Raw genomic sequence first — 21,569 nt, 5'->3', positions numbered from 1 at the left:
TTTATGCTGAATGTTAATTAATATATGTAGTCCGAAATTATCATATTAAACTAAATTAATGTTACTATATATTATGACAAATTTTTATTATTATTATTATCACTATAATTTATTACATAACAAAATTGAAACTATTGCATTAATTTTACAGCGATCGATTTTAGGGATTTTAATTTCGACTTAAACTTAATAGATACATATTATGTAAACTCCCAGGCTTACATAATGTTTACCTGAGGGTAATGTGTAAGCTCTTCAGTTCTTTTAAACGTTATTAGTACACTATGAATCGGTTATTTCTTTAGACTTCTAATACTCATAAATTTATATCTATTAATGCCCTAAGAGATTTTCAAACTGAAGTGTACGTAAAAATTCAAAGTTACAATAAACCAAATAAAATAAGTAAAACTAACCTTAAGTTTTTTGAAATCTATATGTTTGTACTATCATAAAAATTAAGTTTAAATGTTTAGTATTATACTATAATATTATAGCTCACAGCAGCTTAACACATTGATTTGTATTATTAAAAATAAATTAAAACTAAGGTAGTAGTACTGAAGTAAATCCGGGAGAGTTTACATGACCCCATCGGGTAGTGCTGAAGTAGACCCGAGAGTTACCTAAGAGAGACCCTACAATTATTGACAGAGTATTATACTAAGTATAATATAGTATAATTCGGGATTTATAAAAAAAATAGAAATAAATAGATTGGTGCCCACATTTTTTTATTACCAAAAATACAATGGAATGAAAAATAACAAATAATACATAAATATTAAGTAGGATGAACATTCATCACATATTAAAACATAAAATACTTTAGAACATTCATTAAATAACTAATAAAAAAACCAACAAATTATCACCAGATTACGAAGAAATACATGGGGTTCAAATATTATAGGTCAAGTTATTAAAGATACTGTTTAAATGTAATGTGTAGCAATCAATATTTTCATTTCATCAGAGCAGCAACCACTGCCTTTGCATTCAGTGACTTGAGATCTGTATATGTTTGACCAGTTCCCACAAAAACTATTGGCTGACCTGTAATGTATGTCATTGAAATAGCAGCTCCAACCTAAAATGAAATTATTTTTATTGTTATACTAATTAGATTTTCCATTATTATAAAAACTAAAATTAAATAAATTACTTTATCGTCAATTGTATCAAATTTTGTGAGCACAATTCCATCAATCAAATGTGGAGTAACTGAAGAAGAATAATCGGCTAAGGCTTGATTAAATTTTACCAGCTGATCAACTGCTTCATTGCCAACCAATGCTTCACCAACAAATAATACCATGTCAGGTTCATTCACTTTAATTAACTAAAAATCAATATATAATAAATATTTTGAACCGCATTAAAATGTACTAAGCATTATAAAGTTTTCATTTGTTAATAAATTACTTTAGTTAAAGCTCGCATTAATGGTTCGTTATCTTGCATTCTTCCAGCTGTGTCGACAAGAACTATATCATACTTGGCTTCCTTGGCGTGATTTATCGCTTCCATAGCAATTCCAGCTGCATCCTTTCCTGTAATTACCATAATCTTACTGATTAGTGATTGGTAATATAATTATTTTATGTAACCTTTATTTCTTATATCAAATATTAACGCCATTTGGTTTTTAACACGTTCACGACCACAGCCAAATTGTGTATTCTTATGAAAACCCGGCATATATGTTTAATAATTTGCATTTTATAATTTTGTAAAACGCGGTCTAGTGGAGCTATTCAAAAATCAATGATATCAAACGATAAAGAAAAATGTGTTGAATAAAACCATACAATTTGTATGGTTCTTAAAAAAACCACGTATCCGGAAACCCTATTTACTTCAATAGCCGCATGTCAACTATAGTTGACATCGGTTATTTTTAAGATACCCCGTGTTAACAATAGTTAACATACGGTCGTGAAAGGGTTAACAACAGTAAATAACAGTATACCGTACAACAAAAACATATTTTATAGTGAAATTATATACAGTAAAGAAATAACAATAAAATACTATGCCTAGGTATGATAATAAAAATGCTTTTAAGCTACACACATCATTCTAATTAAAGGTGCAATTGTAGTGAAATTAGACTACGGGTAGAAAATAAAAAGAGCACTGAAGCCGAGTATAGTTAGAAATACATGCACTGAGCCGTTTTGATAAATATGGTGGTTGTATTGATGTGACCATCAATCAATCTCAAAATGAAACGATGACTGAAGACATACCATTTGATAGCTAATGTAAAGTACCTTATTTATAGGCCTGTAATCATGAGCTGGATGGGCAATGACATTTTAAACATTAACCCCTAACTATAGTTAAATGATATGCATCATTATAATACAGTGTTATTAAACACACAAAATAAATGTCATATTAAAAAGTAAATACTAACCATATCCTTTTTCATACAGTTGTACCATTTGCTGATCATTATGTTTTTTTGCTGGATGAAGTGCATTTAAATGTTTTGTATGAGTTCTTAATTGTTCAACAGCACCCGCTCTAAATGTATCACAAGCTGCGATTAATACTCTTAGATTATTTTCAATCAACCAAAAACAAATCTGTAAATATGATAATATGATGATATAATAAATAGAAAATCTATTATTAGTTCAAAAAGGAGGCAATTAAATAATAACTAAATAATAAAAATTTTAATCAATCCATACTTTTGCAAGATTTGTAGATTTTCCAACACCATTCACTCCACAAAATGCCATAACATAAGGTTTATCGTTTTTTTTAGCCATCATCGCATCACGTAAAATATCAATCCTACGTTTAGGTGACAAAATTTGTACTAGAGATTCAATCATAGTATTCTTCACTGTAGATGCCACTGATTCAAATGAACCAAGAACCTATATAAATGTAAATATAAATTTTAAAATGTATTATGATTATATTTTTAGTAAAAAATAATATTTTTACCTTTCCTTCAAGTTTAGAAGAAACAGAGTCACAAAGTTTAGTTGCTATTTCAATAGCTACATTTTTTGTAACTAAGTGTTCTTTAAGTTTTTCCAATACTGGATCCATATCAGTAGCAGTCAAATTTTTTCTTCCAACTAAACCTCTAGAAGTTAACCCAATGTTGATTATAATACATTCACAAAAATACTGAAAATCAATCATTTACTTGAACATGGAGAATACACTTTTTTTACTATCATTCTTTTTCTTGCGTTCAGCAGCTGTTTCAAATTTTTCATCAGACTCTTCTTCATCACTGTCACTATCAATTTCTATATCTTTAATACTTCCAACCATTTGTCCAACAATCTAATTATAAATATTATATAGGTATTTAATATATTTATTTTCTTAAAATTGTAAAATGTATAGCTTAACCGTTAAATACTACAGTAACTTGTCATGTGGGCGCATCCCCATCACTAGACAGCCCTTACTGTAATCATTACTATCGGGTTTATTTTTATACAACACTTGCAGTGGGGTTTATCTAGTGGTGGGAATGCGACAAAATGAGTTGTAGTCAGCCGAACAGTTCTATCTTGACCCAAATGGAGTATATAAACAGCAATAAAATAAAATTTAGTTCAACATTGTTAAACATTTATTTACCTCATTGTTTGTTTCAATTTCAATTGGACTATCTGCATTATTATTTGGCTTATCTTTTGTATAATCTAAAGAGCTTATATCTTTTGCCGCTCCGCCTAATGGCCATGTACGTGGTTGCTTAGTTGCTTTAGGAGAAGGTTTTGGCACTTTCCTAAATTATATAGGTACATTGATTATTTCCAAGAACATAAAATTACAAACCAAATATTTTTAATACTTACTCTTTATTTTTTTTTAGTTTATTGGAATTCATAGCACCCATTTTTTGAGCCATTTTTAATCGGTTTTGAGTGATTAAGTCTTCCTCATTAAATGAAACACCATTATGATTAACTTCTTTATCATTTTTTTGAGTATCAGTAATTTTTACTAGACATTAATGATTCAAATATTAGAAAATAAAAATTGTTTAACTACCTACTTATTTATTATTTTCTTGATTTTAGATTAAGTAAGCGTAAAATATACAGAGTTAAATATTGAAACTTACCATTTTTTTTATTTTCTTTATCATCCCCTTTTCGTTCAATCATAGATGCTACAGTTTTTTTTGATTTTGTAGACTCATTGAATGAACGCATCTGCTTTGGAATACAGGCTTGAGCCTTACCCCACTCTTCAGCAGACTTGAGAACTTCTTTGAAATTTTTACTGAATTCAAATTCCTAGGTTGAAAATAAAATAATTAATATTGATATAAAATAAATTTACAATAAAACTTTACCATAAAATAGTTTTTTCGGGCCAAGTCATTTTTATACTTATCCCTAAATTCCAATTGTATGTCGTCCAGAAATTTGTCTACATAAGACAGTTGTAGTATTTTTTGAAATGCTATCACAAATACCAAATCAAACTCATTGTCCAATCTATATTTCAATGACAAAGAATCTTGTTCATAATTGTTGTTACTACTAGTTCTTTCCTGTAATAAGTACACATATTTTACAATATCCCAATAAACTGAGAAAATATATAAAATGTAGGATCTATTTTATTAAATTTAAGTTCTCTAGTACAACAATTAAATATGAAAATTATTTGAAACAATATCATATCTAATAAAATTCCTAATTATAATACATTATAATTAATAGATGGTAATAATCAAAATAATTTATCTCTGTAAAGTATAATAATTAATAACGCAAGTAAGTAATATTTTATAGTTAAATAAGAATTTTTTTTTAAATTTATTTAATTTATATGTTGACGTGTTTTGACAAAATTACTTTACAAGTGAAACGTATGCTTCATCTTACTGTTTGTGACAAAGCATATTTATTATTTACCTGAAGAATTACAGTTTTGATCAACGAATTCACCGAGGGTATGAAAAACTGACTAATTTGACTGGTGCTTTGGAAACACCAAAGGACGATGCCGCCTTTGCTGAATATTGTAAAAAGATCCAACATTTTTAAATACGAACACGAACCAATAAAAATTTATAAATTTAATAGTATTTCATCACAGACTAGAGCGGCGCAAAGTGCAACCCATTAAAACTATTTCATCAATTTACATTTACTTTATTTATCACGTATTCACTGTTTAGTGTTCACGTAATCAATTTCACTTGTAAAACAGCTGAGTAAATGAACGTGTGTATAATAATATTATTAATAATATGAAACGTGTAGTTACCAATTGTATTGTTACCGTTTGTTTGGTTAGAAATGGTAAATATGCAAAGTGATAACAAACCACGTCGTAGTGAGTCGTATTTTGACACAGACTTCTATACTAGTATAGAAGTCTGTGTATTTTGACGGCATTTAATGCGGGAATTGTCCGCAAGGAGCGCTAAGAAGGCCGATTCTTTAAATAATTATATGTAGCGGTATACGCTTAGATCATAATATACTAGTATATAAATAATATTAGGGCACTATAGAATATATAGATTATAATGTGTAGAGCCTTAGTATAATATGATTTAAGGGTATGCGCATTAAAACTTAAGGAACGAATGTACTATGCAGTTTACTTCCCGAACTATTTTTTGGGCCTTTTTTATTGAAAATGTAAGTATTTTTATGCTCATCGTGTTGGTGAAATCAGAATTTACATACCTTACTTACTGTTTATGTTATTGTTAATAAACCATGTAAAAATTAATTGTAGGTTTAACTGGTGACGTTTTAAAAATGTATCCATGATAATTAATAAAAACTACTATTTTAGAATAGATCAATGAACCAAAACTAGACCAAACCATCCATATCACATTTAAGATTCTGAGCGGAGTGATGATTGTATTGTCGTATTGATTTTACAAGGATGTGTGGTTTTTACTTTTTTTGTGTCTGTCATCACTCTAGGGACAGGAAAACAACATTTTTTATAATATAGGAAAGTGAATCTAATTGGTACTTGGCGGGAGGGGGGAGGGTCAACAGTAAAAAATTCCCAATAGTTTTCAAAAGTGTCAGGAAAAAAGAACAAAAAATTAAGGAAAAACTGATTAAAACACGGATCCTCTTTGATATGAAAAAATCTGTGAATTTATCATATTGACGTAATACAATATCCTTCATCTATAGCGATTGCCAAAACCGCTGCAAAGGACGCAGTCGATCAACGATTCTAAAATTTCAATAAGTTAAGCGGATATTAACAAAAAACCTACTGCGTTCCGTATGGTTTTATTTTTCATAAATTATTATGTTTTTTTATATATTTTCGGTTGAAATAAGCTGTCTACATTCTCACGCCGGCGGCCGTTAACTGTGTAAAATAGTTACGGGTTTTTCCAAAAGACTCGAGGAGTCGATGTCTACGTTGGTTTGTTTTCATATTCTTTAGGGGTTCAAATTAACTTTTTACACTTAAGATAAATGTTTAGTGTTACGCACAATGTGCAAGTACACAACAAAATTCGTTTGTAGAAGTGTCATATTTTATTTCCAAGCGCACAATATATAAAATACGTGAGATCAAAATTTAATTTCATTAATTGAATAATTACAATCACGAAAGTCGTGTTCCATTTATTAGTGGTATTAACCGGAAATTATGAAAACAAAATTTAATATTCTAGTATTACAGACACAAAAAGAACATTGTAAAATGAATACATTCATCGCTCCACATAGAATCTAAAATTATAGTGCGATATGGGTTACGTGGTGTGATAAGCATATTATAAGACTGACAAGACATAATATGTTAATATCACAGAATAAAATCTGTTTTAATATTAAGAAAATCTTCTATTTTTAGATAAAAATAAATAAGGTTATTTCTAAATTCTTAGATTTATTATAGCTATTTATTACTAATAGATTTATTAAATAATAGTTAAAAGTGGCATAAATTAACGATAATTTTTATTTTTCATTCAAACGACATGCAATATTCAATATATTTTTAACTTTAACTTATCAATTTATTCAATTTTCTATTCAGTTTGAAAACATTATTTTAAAATATTATTCCTATGTATTTTAAAATCATACACACTTGTTACGGAGTCACAGATTTCACCATACCTACCACGAGGAACTAAGTTTTTTATAATTATAAAATCACATTTTCAAATGTTACACATTTTTATATTTAAATGCAAAATACCACTTGAAAGATGACCTTCTTGGAGTGCACCAGAAGTAGGAATAAAGAGATCTGACTCCAGACCAAAAAATTTCACCTACTGAAACATGCGCGTTAAAAAAGATTCAAACAATGTTCGAAGGAGGTCGGTAAACCCAGAAAGACGAAGTATGTGGAAAAGAACTTCGTGATTAACATAATTAATTATCACTTAATTATAGATTGATAGTTCTTTTACTGAGAAGCTTATTTTTATATAAATAATAATATCCAATGGGTTTCAATGAACAAGTAATGATGATACGGCGCATTGAATAGGCAATGCAGGTACACCACTATCAAGAAACTTTCATTTCAGTGTTAATAGTTGATAAAAAAAAATTAAATTTGTATAAAAACATTGTTCAACTTAAAACTATATACTATAGTATATATCTAATGAGTTTATGGCAACCAAAAACCGCTCAGCCCCTTTTATATAATCACCATACGTCTATACTTGTGTGTTTTTGGCTTTTTATTGTTCCCACGCAATTGAAACTTCGGCTCAATGGGCGTCATTTTAGGATTATATACAGAGTCGTAACGAAAGTAACTGAAAATTATTCCAATATTTGAATCAACACTGCTGTTTCAACGCCAATAGACTAATATGTAATCGGACCCGCCATATCGTCCGCGGAGCGACGGTCGGTATCTATTGAACGCGATATATTGATATGTATAGTTTATCAACTATTAATGTATATTTATATACATTATACATACTTACAGTTAACTTATCCTTAATTATCCTTAGTTAATCTTAATGATTTTTGTTTTTTAGTTAATATTTACACCACAGATGGACATTTTTCAGCAATAACCGGGAATCTACTATATATACAGCAAAGCGTGGTTCTCGAATTGTTTTTTCGATAGAACGATTAAATCCGTTTATTTATATACGGAATACGCTCAAAAACCTCGAATTAATATGTTAAAAAAATCTCTTATTTAATAAATTAAAGTTAATATACAGCAGAAGTGAGTTCCCTAGTTTTTTTTTAATACAGTTATTATCTATATCAAACCAAGTCGAAAGTATCATCAGTGGGTGGCTTCTTTTCCCAAATTATTTAAATCATGTTTTATTTATTTCCCTTTTATCACACATATACTCATTATGTCTTAGATAGAGATTATATATTATTTTCTTCTAAAAAAAAAATTATCTATATCAAAATCTGCTTTTGTTTTTAATGTGAAATAACGTTTTTAAAACATTAACATTGTGTATGTTTAGGTACCCAAAAATGTAAAAACAATATATACATATATATAACACCTTAAATTTAAGCCCTATTGTATGTAATACCTATAGGTATAACTAATATTATATCATAATATGATATAGCCGATATTTTGTATTTACAATAGTTATTTTTTAGTAAAAATTAAAATATATCAGTACAATTATTTTTAAATTATTTAGCTTTATTTCATAAATAAGTAAAACAAAATATAGGTACTACTGAGTGTGGCTAGGGTTACCAGGCGTCCGGTACAGCCTGTGGCCACTCTACAGTCTACATATACAAATGGTTGCTGTGGTAACAGGAAACTCAGTCACCATGGAATTTAATTGTTGTACACCAACAACACAAATTTGTCAGTCACAACATTATAGTTTGTTACGTAACTTTTAGTCAACTTATTTAAAATAACTAACTTACATTAACCATTTAAATAACATATTTAAATAATTAAATGTACACAATTTAAAAATACAACATAATTTCTTATTTTTGTTATTTGTTATTCACACCTATCTTATATAATAGTTGTTTAATCATTTTATCAATAAATACAAATTCTTTAAAATATGTAGTTTATTGTTAATAAATGATTAAAAATAATAATGTCAGGTTTGAATACTGTAGTACATTTATGCAAAGAAGTATTTGATGAAAAAAGTGAACCAACACAAATCGGTAATGTATGTGGTATAAAGATATGTTGTAGTAATTTAGTGAAATCTAACTTATCAGTTTTTCACACAAAAATGATTATTTCATAAATTAGAAATAAAATAGTTTATAATTTGTAAAATAGGTATAAAACATCTAAAATTTGAGATTGTGTAATATTTTTTTTTCAAATTTCATTTCAGACCATTCGCCTATCCACTTTTTGCAACACAGTTTATTTATTTTTATTAAATGTTGGAATATTGTCTTACAAGAGCTGCCGCTTTTAAAATCCTGTATTTCTATACTTAATACTTATTTAGTTTTCTTACGCAGAATATAATGGTACAATCAGGTTTTGACAATCGTACTTTCTTTTTTGGTAATAACAAAAAAAAAACTGTAATACAATTGATGTTTTTTAAAACTTATAGTAGGACCTACCTATTTTCAATCAAAATTTCAAAAATCTTTTTTGTTAATCGATAGTAGTTTTTATTCTGATTATGCATAAATGATATGAAATGTACAGATACTTTTATCTAGTTTAAAAGTCACAGCCGTTTAAAGTTATTATTTTTTTATTATTATATAATCATGCCAAATCGTATACAAAATTATATGTTCTCGAATTTGAATGAATATTTCAAAAAGCGTCAATTTGTTTTATTTTAAGAATTTGAAATTAATAGTTTCAATCTCAACGTTGATTTTACTATTTTGCTACGACGTACCTATATATGTACTATGTTATGTATCATTAGTGGAAATTATATGGTATCTAATTTTTAAATTATTTATAGAGATTGAAGAACATGCGTCACGATTAGGAATAGACATAGCGAAAGAGATACATCTTTTGAGTATTGCTAAACAATGTTTACTTGAACCATTGCCTTCCGATTGGTTTCCTTGGTATTTTTTTTTTTCAATAAATTAACCATATTTAAAATAAAATCAACAATTATTAATATTATTATGAAGATATATTTAGGTTTATTATGTAATTATTTCATAGTTATATCGAAAAAGAAAATAAGTATTTTTACTATAATAAACAAAGTAAAATATCTCAATGGGAACATCCTGTAGATGAATATTACAGACAGATAGTCGAAAAAACACGTTCAGAAGATTCGTCAACTGGTAAATCAAAATAAAATATCCTTATTCTTTTTTTATTGAAAATTTAGTCAATAATAGCCAAAATTTACCAAATAAAAATATTCAATGTTAATTAGTTGTTTTTGAACATTTTCAATTATATAACTAGCCACATAGGTACCTATTAATATTGATTAGACACAGTAACTATTTTAATGTTTTAACATTTATAGGTCAAGACATATCATTAAACGTAATACTAGACGAAGACAATTTTCTCGACACTATTATGTACAATCATACAAAAAATGTAAGTATTAAAGTTTCTCTAGAGTCTAGATAAATTCCAAGTAACCCACCTAGACGTCTGACTCTCTGAAGAGAACTGCTGGTGTAGGTATTTCCCATAATAAATTACTTACATAAGTTACAACCTTACCATATGGGTGCGACAAGTGGCTACCCCACAATTTCCCACTCCGGTCTTGAATCACATTTTTACAATTTATTAATTGTACTATTTTTGTATACACTATTATTATGTAAACAGTTTGTAAATTTACTATGTTTTAACTAATAACAAACAAAATACGTATTACAATGTATATTATTATAAATATAATTAATACAGTATAACACGTGCTGTTCATAATATAGTATTAAATTTAAATTTACCACTTTATACTATGTATGATAATGTACATTCAATATTTTGTGAACCTATTGATATCTATAAAATATAATAATATGGTAGTGTAATATTCGAAATTAAATTATAAAAATATGATTAGGTACTTAAATAGTAAAAACAAATCTTAAACGATTATTATTTTGATAAGGTTTTTACCACAGTTTAAATGTAGCTTACAGATTTATAGGTAATTTATTAAGACTGAAATATAATACATTACTGGAAACTAATACTTCACCCATTTCAAACAAATTTGTTTTTTGGTATTTATTTGTAATTCAAATTAGTTTGGTTAGTATTATATAGATAATAGTGACTTTGCATTTTGATCGATCATTTTAAGATTTTTCAAAAATCAATGTTCCCCATTTTTAGGCTCTCCGTTACTGTATATTTACATAATATTTAGATAATATAGGTTTGAAAATATATTTTTTTATTATTTTCATATGATTAATTCAATTTATCTTTTGACATTCCTAAGAGTAACTATGAAAAAAAGGCGGTTGCTGAAAAACGAACCGTACGCTTTAAAACTCCTATAGAAGAGTCATTAGATTTTGATACTTCCGAAGACAATATGAAGTTTTTAGGACCAATAAAGTAAGTAATAAATTAACTCTGTTGTAATAATTTTTTTTAAATATCATAATATTACCTAATTACCAGGTTAAACACACCTTTTACAAATACATCATCTACTTTACATAATTTACCTCAATTTTCAACAAATAATACTTTTGATCAAAGAAATGCAGGTAAGATTTCAGATGAAATGTATATTATTAATTAACTAGTTGCTAAATATTTGACTGGAATAAAAATGCATTTTAATTTGAAATATTTCTATTTTATTTTGAACATAATATTTTGACTTGTTTATAACTATTTATACGTTAAAATTATTATCATTCTGATTTTTGTAAGTTGTAACGATGACCAACAATAGTATATTGTGTGGCAAGGGCGGAAATTGCCTTCCCGCACGAGTCACACATACTAGTTTTTGTCACGCCTCTGCCTTCATCGATCACGGCAAAGGTAATACAGGGATCTATGCAACAACTAGACTATCATTATACGACAACAATATATCATGAAAGAAACGATTTGGTTTTATTTATTTTAAGCGTCACGCATGGAGGTTATAATATGATTATAAGATATAACCAAAAGTTTATGTTTTTTAAAGACCAACGATCGTGGTAAAGATTTCAGTATCTGTTTGCGCAGGGTATACGCGCTTGAAATCCCAGCATTTTTGGGGATTTCCACTTTATCACCCGGCACTATTAGGGATTCCCACTTTACCTGCCCGCTGGACGGAAAAAGGACGCTTTCCAACGCTTCAACCGCTATCAAAAACCAAACTTTCGGTGCAGGTGTGACAAAAAATATATTTTATTCTTATTCTCACTCAGTAAAAAAATAATCGATTAATAAATAATAATTATTTCGTACGTTTTACACATGTCAATAATATCCAATATCTACATTCAAAATTTTATTTCTCGGCCACTTATCAGTTATCAATTTAGGAATTTGGCTCGACCACTAAAATTCTTGAAAAAATACAAAAACAAATGTTGTCATTAAAATGTATTGTTGCCGAAATTGAGCGCATGTGTAATGTACACAAGTTTACAACTACTAAGTACATATAAAAAGAAAAAAGCACATAGCATAAAACATAATTTTAGTTAATATGTTGATGGACAAAAAAATGGTTACCGGTATTTTCCCGAGTCGAAATTCCCGAATGAACTTTTTCCCGAATGGTATTTTGCCCGAAAATCTGAAAACCTGAAACCTTTTTTCCGAATCGAAATTCCCGAATGAACTTTTTCCCGAATGGTATTGTTTCCGAAAATCCGTATACCCTAAATCTTTTTTCTCGAACACTTTTTACCTGAATCGAATAATAATATTAATATTATAATAAATGCTGTAGTATAATAATTAAATATTTAAAAATCGATAATTTATAATACATATAAAGTGACCAATTTATTACCTATGTTGTTGAGGCCTTTATTTATAACAATAAAAATAAATGCTATAGCGTGAAAATTAAATATTTAAAATTCGATAATTTATAATAAGTACGTATAATGCAGCCTATTGCCTATGTTGTATAATAAAAATAAATACATATAAAAAGCGGGTAAGTGGATTTCGCTCTGCTGTACAGTAGGTTACCAGTGGGACAGTGTTTAATGGATTGTTTTAAACTTGAATTCAATGATATAATATCATTGTATAAGGAAAACGATTCTGAGCGGAGACGGTTTAACAGTCTGAATTTTTTAAATTTTTATTATTTATTATAGCCTTTAAGTAGAATTAATATTATAATATTATAATTTTTTATTCGTTGCTATGGTGATAAATAAATCGTTAGAAATTAAAATCCCATTTTAAGCGGTTTTTCGTAATTTGTCAGTAGTTTTTCCCGTGGCATTAAATAACTATTGAGAAAATCGAAAAATAACCTCTTTAAAGTACCATCTTGATCCAATTTGCTAAAAGATAAGGTACTTTATGTTGAAATTAAAGCGCCCTATCTGGTAGAAATTTTGTATACAGAATATAAAAAAAATAAATAAACACTATTGTAAAACCACTAGCTTCCTCGTTCCGCTCAGAATCTAAAATAAAATAAACAATATAATATTTTTTACTTACAAAACAATATTATGCGCGATCGCCCTCAGAAATTGTAGCTCCTGGTATGTATTAAAATCAGCAGTAATGAACCGTGATAATATACTATTAAATTTGAATTAAATTTGAAATTTTTTATTTCGGGAACAATAACCGTCGGGAAAAAAGGTTTCGGGTTTTCGGATTTGCGGGCAAAATACCATTCGGGAAAAAGTTCATTCGGGAATTTCAATTCAGGAAAAACGGCGGGTACCCCAAAAAATAATTGTTAAAATTTAAAAATTCTTCGCTAAGATATTGTATTATCGTAAACACTGTCTAAGAAAAAAAAGTATATACCTTAATTAGTACCTACCTACCTATATATAGGTTTCAAATATTCTTTGCGACATTGCCTTATAACAAACCTTTATTTCACGCTTGTAAATTGTAATCAATAGGTTCTTATTTATAATGTTTTAAGCCTTGATTATTATATTCTAGCTAGTCGAAGTGTACTTTCCAAGTACAATATATTACCAAGCAAAGATGAATTATCCAGAAAGTCTGAATTAGGTGAAAACAATAAAAAATCAAACGATGATGAACTATCTATGAATTTGGATTATAATACAGGAAAAGAAAATTTAAGAAAAATTGATATAACTTTAACGGAATCGTCTGATCGATCAGAAAGTACTTCATCTGAAATTCAAACTGACAATTTAAACAGCGACTACGAAGGGGCTGGTAATATATTTCAGACTTATATAATACAGTTTCTGTTTATATAATATACCTTTAATCTATGTGCGTGTTTTTAATTATATTTGTGTTATTCAAAATAGACCAAAAAGAAAAAGATAATATTGTAACAACAGTTCAATTAAATAAACACCACGATAGAATCGATGCTCTCAATGATGATAGGAAATCTGCAATCGATAATTTCAATAAATTTCAATCAACAGGAATTACAAAATTATATAATTCTAAAAAGGATGATTTGATTAGTGACAGTGGAAATTCTACAGCAAAAGATTCGAAAATAATACAATCATCAGTAGCTTCTAGTAGTTTTTCTGCAACTAAAAGTAAAATGGAAGAGATAACCCAACGATTTCCACTTAATCAATTCTCAAATGAAACAAAATTATTCAAGAGAAAACCAATAGAAAATGACGAAGGTATAAAATCATCTAATTGCATAAAAACTAAAATTGAATCGGAAAATAATTTGAAAAACGAGAAACCAATATTATTAGATGATACACGTATTCAAGTTATAGTTGAAAAGCATTGCGATTTAATGAAACATAAATTAGAAGATACAGTTAAAACAAATCAAAACATCTTAAAGTAAGAACTAACAATTAATTAAATATATTAAGGTGATATTTATAGGTATATAATTGTTATAAAAACTATAACCATGTTGTTATAATAATAAAAATATGTATATAAGCAGTAAGAATGTACCTATAGATAAAATATTATCTATTTATGTTAAATTATAATTATAACCTAATTACAATAATGTTGTGTTTTAGGGAAGAATTGATTAAAAAGATTGATGACTTTATTCATACACAAAATGATAATTTTGAAAAACAGATTGAAGAACAACACAATGAGCTTTTTACTAAAAATGAATTACAATTAAAAGACATACTAAAAAATGTGTGAGTATAACTTTTATTGGGAATATATTTTATAATGAATTTATTTCCAGTATTACCTTTTTAGAGTATGTTTTATTATTCTATTATTTTATAATAGAATCTTCAACATTGACATCGGTCAAATGTAAGAAATTTCTAATCGTCTAAATAATATGGAAAACTAAAAAAAACGACGGGAAAACAACAAAAGGGAATATTTATAACACCATTTTTCAACGAAATCCCAAATTGTTTTAATTTAATTTTTATTTGTAATTCTGTTAGGGATAACTTAAGAGACTTAACATTTTCTCCAAATATTTTTTAATACCTGCATATTGTTGATATGACATAAACTAAATATATTACTAATTTTGTTATTTTTATCCAGGCAAGAAAATTCTGGAAAGTCATTAATTGAAGAATATGATAAGAAATATATTCAAAATGTTTCAAATATTGAACAAATGTATGCGGAACATTTAAAAAAATTTAAAAAAGATTTAGAGGACTATACAGATTTATTTAAACATAAAATACAGTCAGAACTTGATGAAATATCGAGCGAATTAAAAAAAGATTTCTCTAAAAATACCGAAGTCATAACCAATGGTTGGAATGAAACATTAGGATCATACAAACACGTCGAGTTGGAAAACGTAAAACATAATTTTAAACAAACTACAGAAAATATTAAATGTAACATGGAGGATGAAATACGGCAGTTTCACATAAAATTCCAAGAAAAACTCAAAGATTTATCCGAAGATAAATTAAATAGTGTTGCTGAGCAATTAGATGTAGCTTTGCGAGAAGAAATTAATTTAGTTAAACAACGTGTCAACGAAAATTCTGAATATGAAATAAATAATAAAACTACGAAACATAAACCACAATCAAAATTATACAATGATTGTTTAGATCGTGCAGAATTGAATTTAGAGTAATTACCGCTCGTTAACAATATTTTAACTTACCTATATTGGATATATTATTATAAGGGATGGATCAAACTTGAACTATTACGAATTCAAACTTAATTTTTTATCGAACTTGAATCTCATTTAAACTTTTAAGTTTTTAAAAATGTAGCCATAACTGTCAATTATATTAGTAGTAAAATAAACTTTGATTTTTAAGTTTTAAGAGTTTAACTTTAACAAACAACTTGACAACAAAAAGAACAAATTAATCTGCTAACATACATTTTACTTAAACATTTCGAACTTTATTATGCTAGAACCACCATTTTTCTCAAACTTCACCGTTCAAATTTTGTAAAGTTCAAGGGTTCAAGAATCCATTCTTAATTTTATATTAGTAAACACTATAATTAATATTTAATTATTATAGGTATCAAACTGAAGGTTCTCATAGATTTAACTATAAAGACATAAGAGAAAAAATTCAACACTGTTCTAATGAATTAAACGATGCTCTAAAATTGGTTGACGTAATATCGTCAACAAATGAATACACTGCAAGAGGTAAAATATTATATATAGACTGATTACACTATACAATTATTATTAATTAAATTTACAAATACGCGCTACAATCAACATATTACATTGAGATTTAAGACCAATATTTCCATGTTCTTGAAATAAATAACTCAAAATAAGTTAGGTTAGGTAAAGGAATATTTTATCTCTTAGCTTCACTCTTCACGTTCACGCCTATCTTGTCGATAATTTGTATAATTTTAATTTAATAAAGCATAAGAAATAAAATGAAAAATACATCAAACTATTATTATCATTACCATTTAAAAAATATCGAAGAACATTTTTGGTGATATAATATAATACCTCTATATATTTTTTAACTCTTCTCAGAAATGTAAAAAGTAAATAAAAAGTTACCAATATTAATTTAACATGATGAGTATTAAAAATTTTGTTTTACAGAACAGTACTCAAATTTATGCCCAAACAAATGTTCAGTTTCGTGCCAAACCGAGAATATAACTAATACATGTAAAACAACAAGTCCAAAAGAATATTATGCGTATCCTGGTGAGTCGTCAAGTACGTACTCTATAGGTATTTAATAATCCATATGGTTTGTACTTTTTTATGATTGTGGATTATAATATCTGACACCTCATTACCTAAATAGTATTAATTATTAATTACCTAATTATTATTATAACCGAATAAATACTATAGCGTGCTTACAAGATGTAAACATAAAATACGCTAATTATTTGGGTCAAGCAAAGATGTCCGAAGATCTATGTTCCAACTACTTAACACCATATTCTCAACAACTTAATTACAGCCCATTACAAATTTTAAGCCAGGTAATGATTTTAATCGAATTTTTACCCTACACAAATTAAATTAATTAAATTTTTAATACAGCAAGAATTAAAAGTGAAGGCTGCAGAACAAAATATATGTCGTTTAATCGATAAATTCAAAAATTTTGAGCACGAGAATGTCATCAATCATATTCCTAATAATACGAATAGTAAGCTATAATACTTGTATATTTATTAAAACTAAAACGCCATATTCATATAAGGTACGTTAACTTTCATACTGTCCAAAATAACCAACGCATACTAGTTGAGCACCAATATTGAGATTGAGTCCCAGATTCAAATGTAATAATAATTGGATCCCGTGTTAAAAATTATACTGCACTATAGTTAAGTCCCAGAAAAAAAGCATTTTCCTCTCCATTTTAATAGACTTAGTCATGTACTGACTTAAACTAAAATAACCGTCCAAAAGATATAAACTACATTCATCGCAGTGTCTTCAAAATAATACTAAACGATTTGTAAATATAAATACAATTAGCACCCAGTTTACTTATATGATGTATCAATAAAAATGTTTAAATTGATGCCCAGTTTAGATTTAGGTACCTACTTATAAAATTTATCTTTTTTTTTTTTTATTAGAACTTCCAGTATATAACTATTATAGTTCGACAATTATTACAATATATAATATAGATAAGGTTTACAATATATAGTATCTTATTCTAGCATAATTTAGATAATTAGATAATTAGATAATAATATAAAATGAAATGATACAATATATTATGGTGGACGTATAACGGTATATGGAATTACAATTTACCTTTATTTAATAAAGCCGTTAGCAGAGACAGGAGGGGTTTTATGATTGCAGTGAACTCGGTAATAAAGGATGTAAATAAAGTTTCTGTATTAGGAGATAAGTGGGAATGGTTATGATTGGAGGAAGTAGCTTCAGCATATGATGGTTTATCGGTATTGGGATTTGAGGTGGATTTAGGAAAGCTTGTATGAGATTTGGGAGTAGATATAAAATGTTCACGACGAGGTGGTCTGTAATTTAGTTTTTTATAAACGAGACAGCCTTTGTAATTTGCTGGGTGACTACCTTGGCATAAAGCACACCTGGCCGGAGATTCTGGTGACATAGTGCATACGTCAGATCTGTGTTCTTCGCCACATCTGATGCATCGTGGAATGTGGTTGCAATAACTCTGAGTGTGCCCGTAAGACAGACAGCGATGGCATTGCGGTGGGCTTTTACGTGGGTGGGGCTTTTCGACAACAATTTTGGAGTGCAGTAGATACTCGATTTTGTATACATCCATGTTGTTGGTGGCTTTTTTGAGGTCGACGAAAAAGAGAGGTAGAGGTGATTTATCGGAAGAGCGCTTAATGTTATGAATGTGGGTAACCTGGTGTCCCAATTCCGAAAGAGAAGTAATTATATCTGCAGTAGAGGTAGAATGGTGGAGATTGCGGATCACCACCCGTAATGGACGCTTATCATACGGCTGGTATGAATGAAAACTGATGCTGTTCTCAATTAGATATTTAATGAGTAGTCTGTAATGCTCATAGAAATGAGTATGGATGATCAGGTACGAAGGTGTGGTTTTACAGATAAATTCTGTTGTGTTGATAATTTTAATCAAGTTTGAGGTGAAACTGGAAAAATTACTCACGCCTTTGATATAAACTGCAGGTGGTTTTGGTGGGATATTTTGAGTATGAGTTTGAGTCATGTTTGGCTGTGTGTTTTCGTTAGAGTCATTTAGTGTGGTGAGAACTGAGTACCGGTTTGGAGTTATGAATATTTTTGATTTCTTATCCTCTGGCTTGGGGGAAAGCGATGAAGAAGACAAATTTCTTTTGCTTGAAGTTGGATTAGTTTTAGTTGTGACACGATTATTAGACGATTGGGCCGCCATACTACGTAAACGTAACGGCAGAGTATAATAATATAATATTAGCGTATGAAAAACAGATAACGGAGCGAGCGTAATGACCGTGCGTTCATGGTGAACGTTATCGCCGGACTGAAAATTTATCTTATATGCTATTATTTTCTTCGTCAAATTAGCTTTATGAGATTATATAACTCATCAATATCTCGCCTAGTGCGTTTTGCTAATGAAAATCGTAATTTAACACTAAAGGTTTGAATCAACATTATTACTGGCAGTCACCTCGCAGTCGGGCATTCCTAAATAATTATTACTATTCAAGTACCTATAGAATTGCAAGTTTTTTATTTTCTCTTTTAAAAAAATAAACCAAACAATTTCATGCTACTTAACTGACAACATATATATATTTTTTTTTAGTTTCTGATGAGTACAAGTTTACCAATATTTATCAAGCGCTGACACCAAAACAAATAGCATACAATCGGACGAAACATTTAAGAGAATGGCTTTACAATACAGACTTGAAAAATAAAAATAATTGAATTCTTTAGTGTTAGGTATAAGTTACTTTTAAGATGTGACTTAAGTTAATATAGTTATTAGTTATTAATTTATAAGTTATAACTTATAACGTATAGTTTACAATTATTAACAAAAATAGTAATATATACCTACCTACGTTATACAAATTACTATTTTTGTTATTTGAATAAAAAAAAATAGTAATATATACCTACCTACGTTATACAAATTACTATTTTTGTTATTTGAATAAAAAAAAAATAATATTAACTATAATATTAGTTATATAGTTATATACGTCGTAATCGTTATGTATTTATAAGGTTGTGAAGTGGCGTACTTATAGTTGGTAATTATCGTACACATTTGTGAAGATTTAATCGAATTTTACGAGGAATTGTTTAAAATTAACATGCATTTAAACTATTTTCTATACTTGATAACATTTTGAGTGTTCAAAAGTAACGTTTTTAAAAATGTTAGTTTTAACAGTTAGAAAACGGTTTTTATAACGACGTTTATGTTACTTAGATTTTTAAAAAGAAAGGACCTTATTTTGACACCTCAAACTGCGCTATACTAGCTATTTAAATTGCGATCTATGTATACTGCGTTGATAGAAAAAAAATTGGATAATGTTCCATTTTAGTTTTTTTCGAACTCATGGTATGGTTCTTAATAATAATTAATAAATAATAAGAGTAAGTGTACTGTGTAGTCATTAAGTATAAGGTAAGGTAGGTACCTACATTGACTTCCAGGGAATTAGCCCCCCTCCCCCGCCACCTACAGAACAAAGTTTCACTTGTTGCGTTTGACGTTTATGACTTTATAGTTTGTAAATTTGGAATTATTTTTTATTTTTTTTAAATTAAAATATTATCTTACATTTATAGATGAGTACTCGAGTTTAATATTAATGAGTTGTGATAAAGGTAACATAATATTTAAGAAATTGATAGGGCTGTGGAATGTGGATATGGAAATTAAATTGCTATTAGCTTTTTCTATTTAAAATTTTTTTGAACTTCGGTGTCACGGCCGCAATAATAGACAAAACGCATTTACGCAGAATCATTTTTATTATGCTTTTGAGTAATCTTGGAGGAAAATCACCCATTACAAAATCGACAGAGAGTAATATTTTTAAGTGTATGACATATCGATTTGTCTAAATATTGTCTTAAAGCAATTTAAACATAATTTAAATTTACCCTCAAAAATACTATCCTCTATGATTTTTGTAATAGGTGATTTTACACCCTAAGATTACTCAAAAACTCATTTTAAAAACGATTTTAGGTGAGAGCGTTTTATCTATGTTGACCGTGGGTCTGGGAGAGAAAAGAAATATTGCGCTGACATCCTCTTAAGAGCATGACCAGTTCGCTGTCTATAACCGGGGTTCCCATATTTACTGGTCATGGAGTGGAGGAATCCCGGAAAAAGAAACCAAAATAAAAAAACCAAAGTGATAATATAATCAAATGCCACATCGATGCCCGATGTATGTTTTTGGAAGCAAATTGGATCTAGTTGGTACTTTTAGGAGGTCGAAATTGAAAATGCTCAGTGCTTTTTAAAATAATTGGAGAAAAAATAAATGAAAATTTATTAAAATTGTTTGGTAACCAGCTTGGT

The 21,569-nt window shown here is 28.1% G+C and overlaps 2 protein-coding genes across 6 annotated transcripts; one reads left to right on the top strand and one right to left on the bottom strand.

Moving 5' to 3' along the window:
* Positions 1-717: 717 nt before the first annotated feature.
* LOC132941760 (signal recognition particle receptor subunit alpha homolog) lies at positions 718-5,188 on the bottom strand. Its single transcript, XM_061009917.1, has 12 exons — positions 4,911-5,188; positions 4,343-4,543; positions 4,109-4,283; positions 3,840-3,987; positions 3,619-3,769; positions 3,173-3,315; positions 2,965-3,109; positions 2,703-2,894; positions 2,423-2,594; positions 1,426-1,553; positions 1,166-1,342; positions 718-1,090 (listed from the first exon to the last, which is right to left on the bottom strand). The coding sequence occupies exons 1-12, from the start codon at positions 5,034-5,036 to the stop codon at positions 965-967; spliced, it is 1,884 nt and encodes a 627-aa protein (XP_060865900.1). The 5' UTR covers positions 5,037-5,188; the 3' UTR covers positions 718-964.
* A 3,672-nt stretch (positions 5,189-8,860) lies between these two features.
* Positions 8,861-20,138, top strand: LOC132941131 (uncharacterized protein PF3D7_1120600). Of its 5 annotated transcripts, none has more exons than XM_061009054.1 (15): positions 8,861-9,146; positions 9,926-10,037; positions 10,141-10,268; positions 10,460-10,536; positions 11,402-11,520; positions 11,587-11,675; positions 14,065-14,310; positions 14,409-14,919; positions 15,111-15,242; positions 15,613-16,164; positions 16,575-16,708; positions 17,132-17,239; positions 17,393-17,526; positions 17,588-17,696; positions 19,824-20,138. In XM_061009054.1, exons 1-15 carry the CDS (start codon positions 9,074-9,076, stop codon positions 19,946-19,948), a joined length of 2,649 nt encoding a protein of 882 aa, XP_060865037.1. In that variant the 5' UTR covers positions 8,861-9,073; the 3' UTR covers positions 19,949-20,138. The 5 variants fall into 5 exon arrangements, with proteins under 5 accessions (XP_060865037.1, XP_060865036.1, XP_060865038.1 ...); XM_061009053.1 differs by having other exon boundaries at positions 17,132-17,251; XM_061009056.1 differs by having other exon boundaries at positions 9,136-9,151; positions 10,107-10,268; positions 17,132-17,251.
* Positions 20,139-21,569: the final 1,431 nt, after the last annotated feature.

This window comes from Metopolophium dirhodum, chromosome 3 (genome assembly GCF_019925205.1).
Source record: "Metopolophium dirhodum isolate CAU chromosome 3, ASM1992520v1, whole genome shotgun sequence".
Taxonomy (NCBI): domain Eukaryota; kingdom Metazoa; phylum Arthropoda; class Insecta; order Hemiptera; family Aphididae; genus Metopolophium; species Metopolophium dirhodum.
Note: the sequence above shows the minus strand (reverse complement) of the source record. Positions and strands in the feature narration are given on the sequence as shown.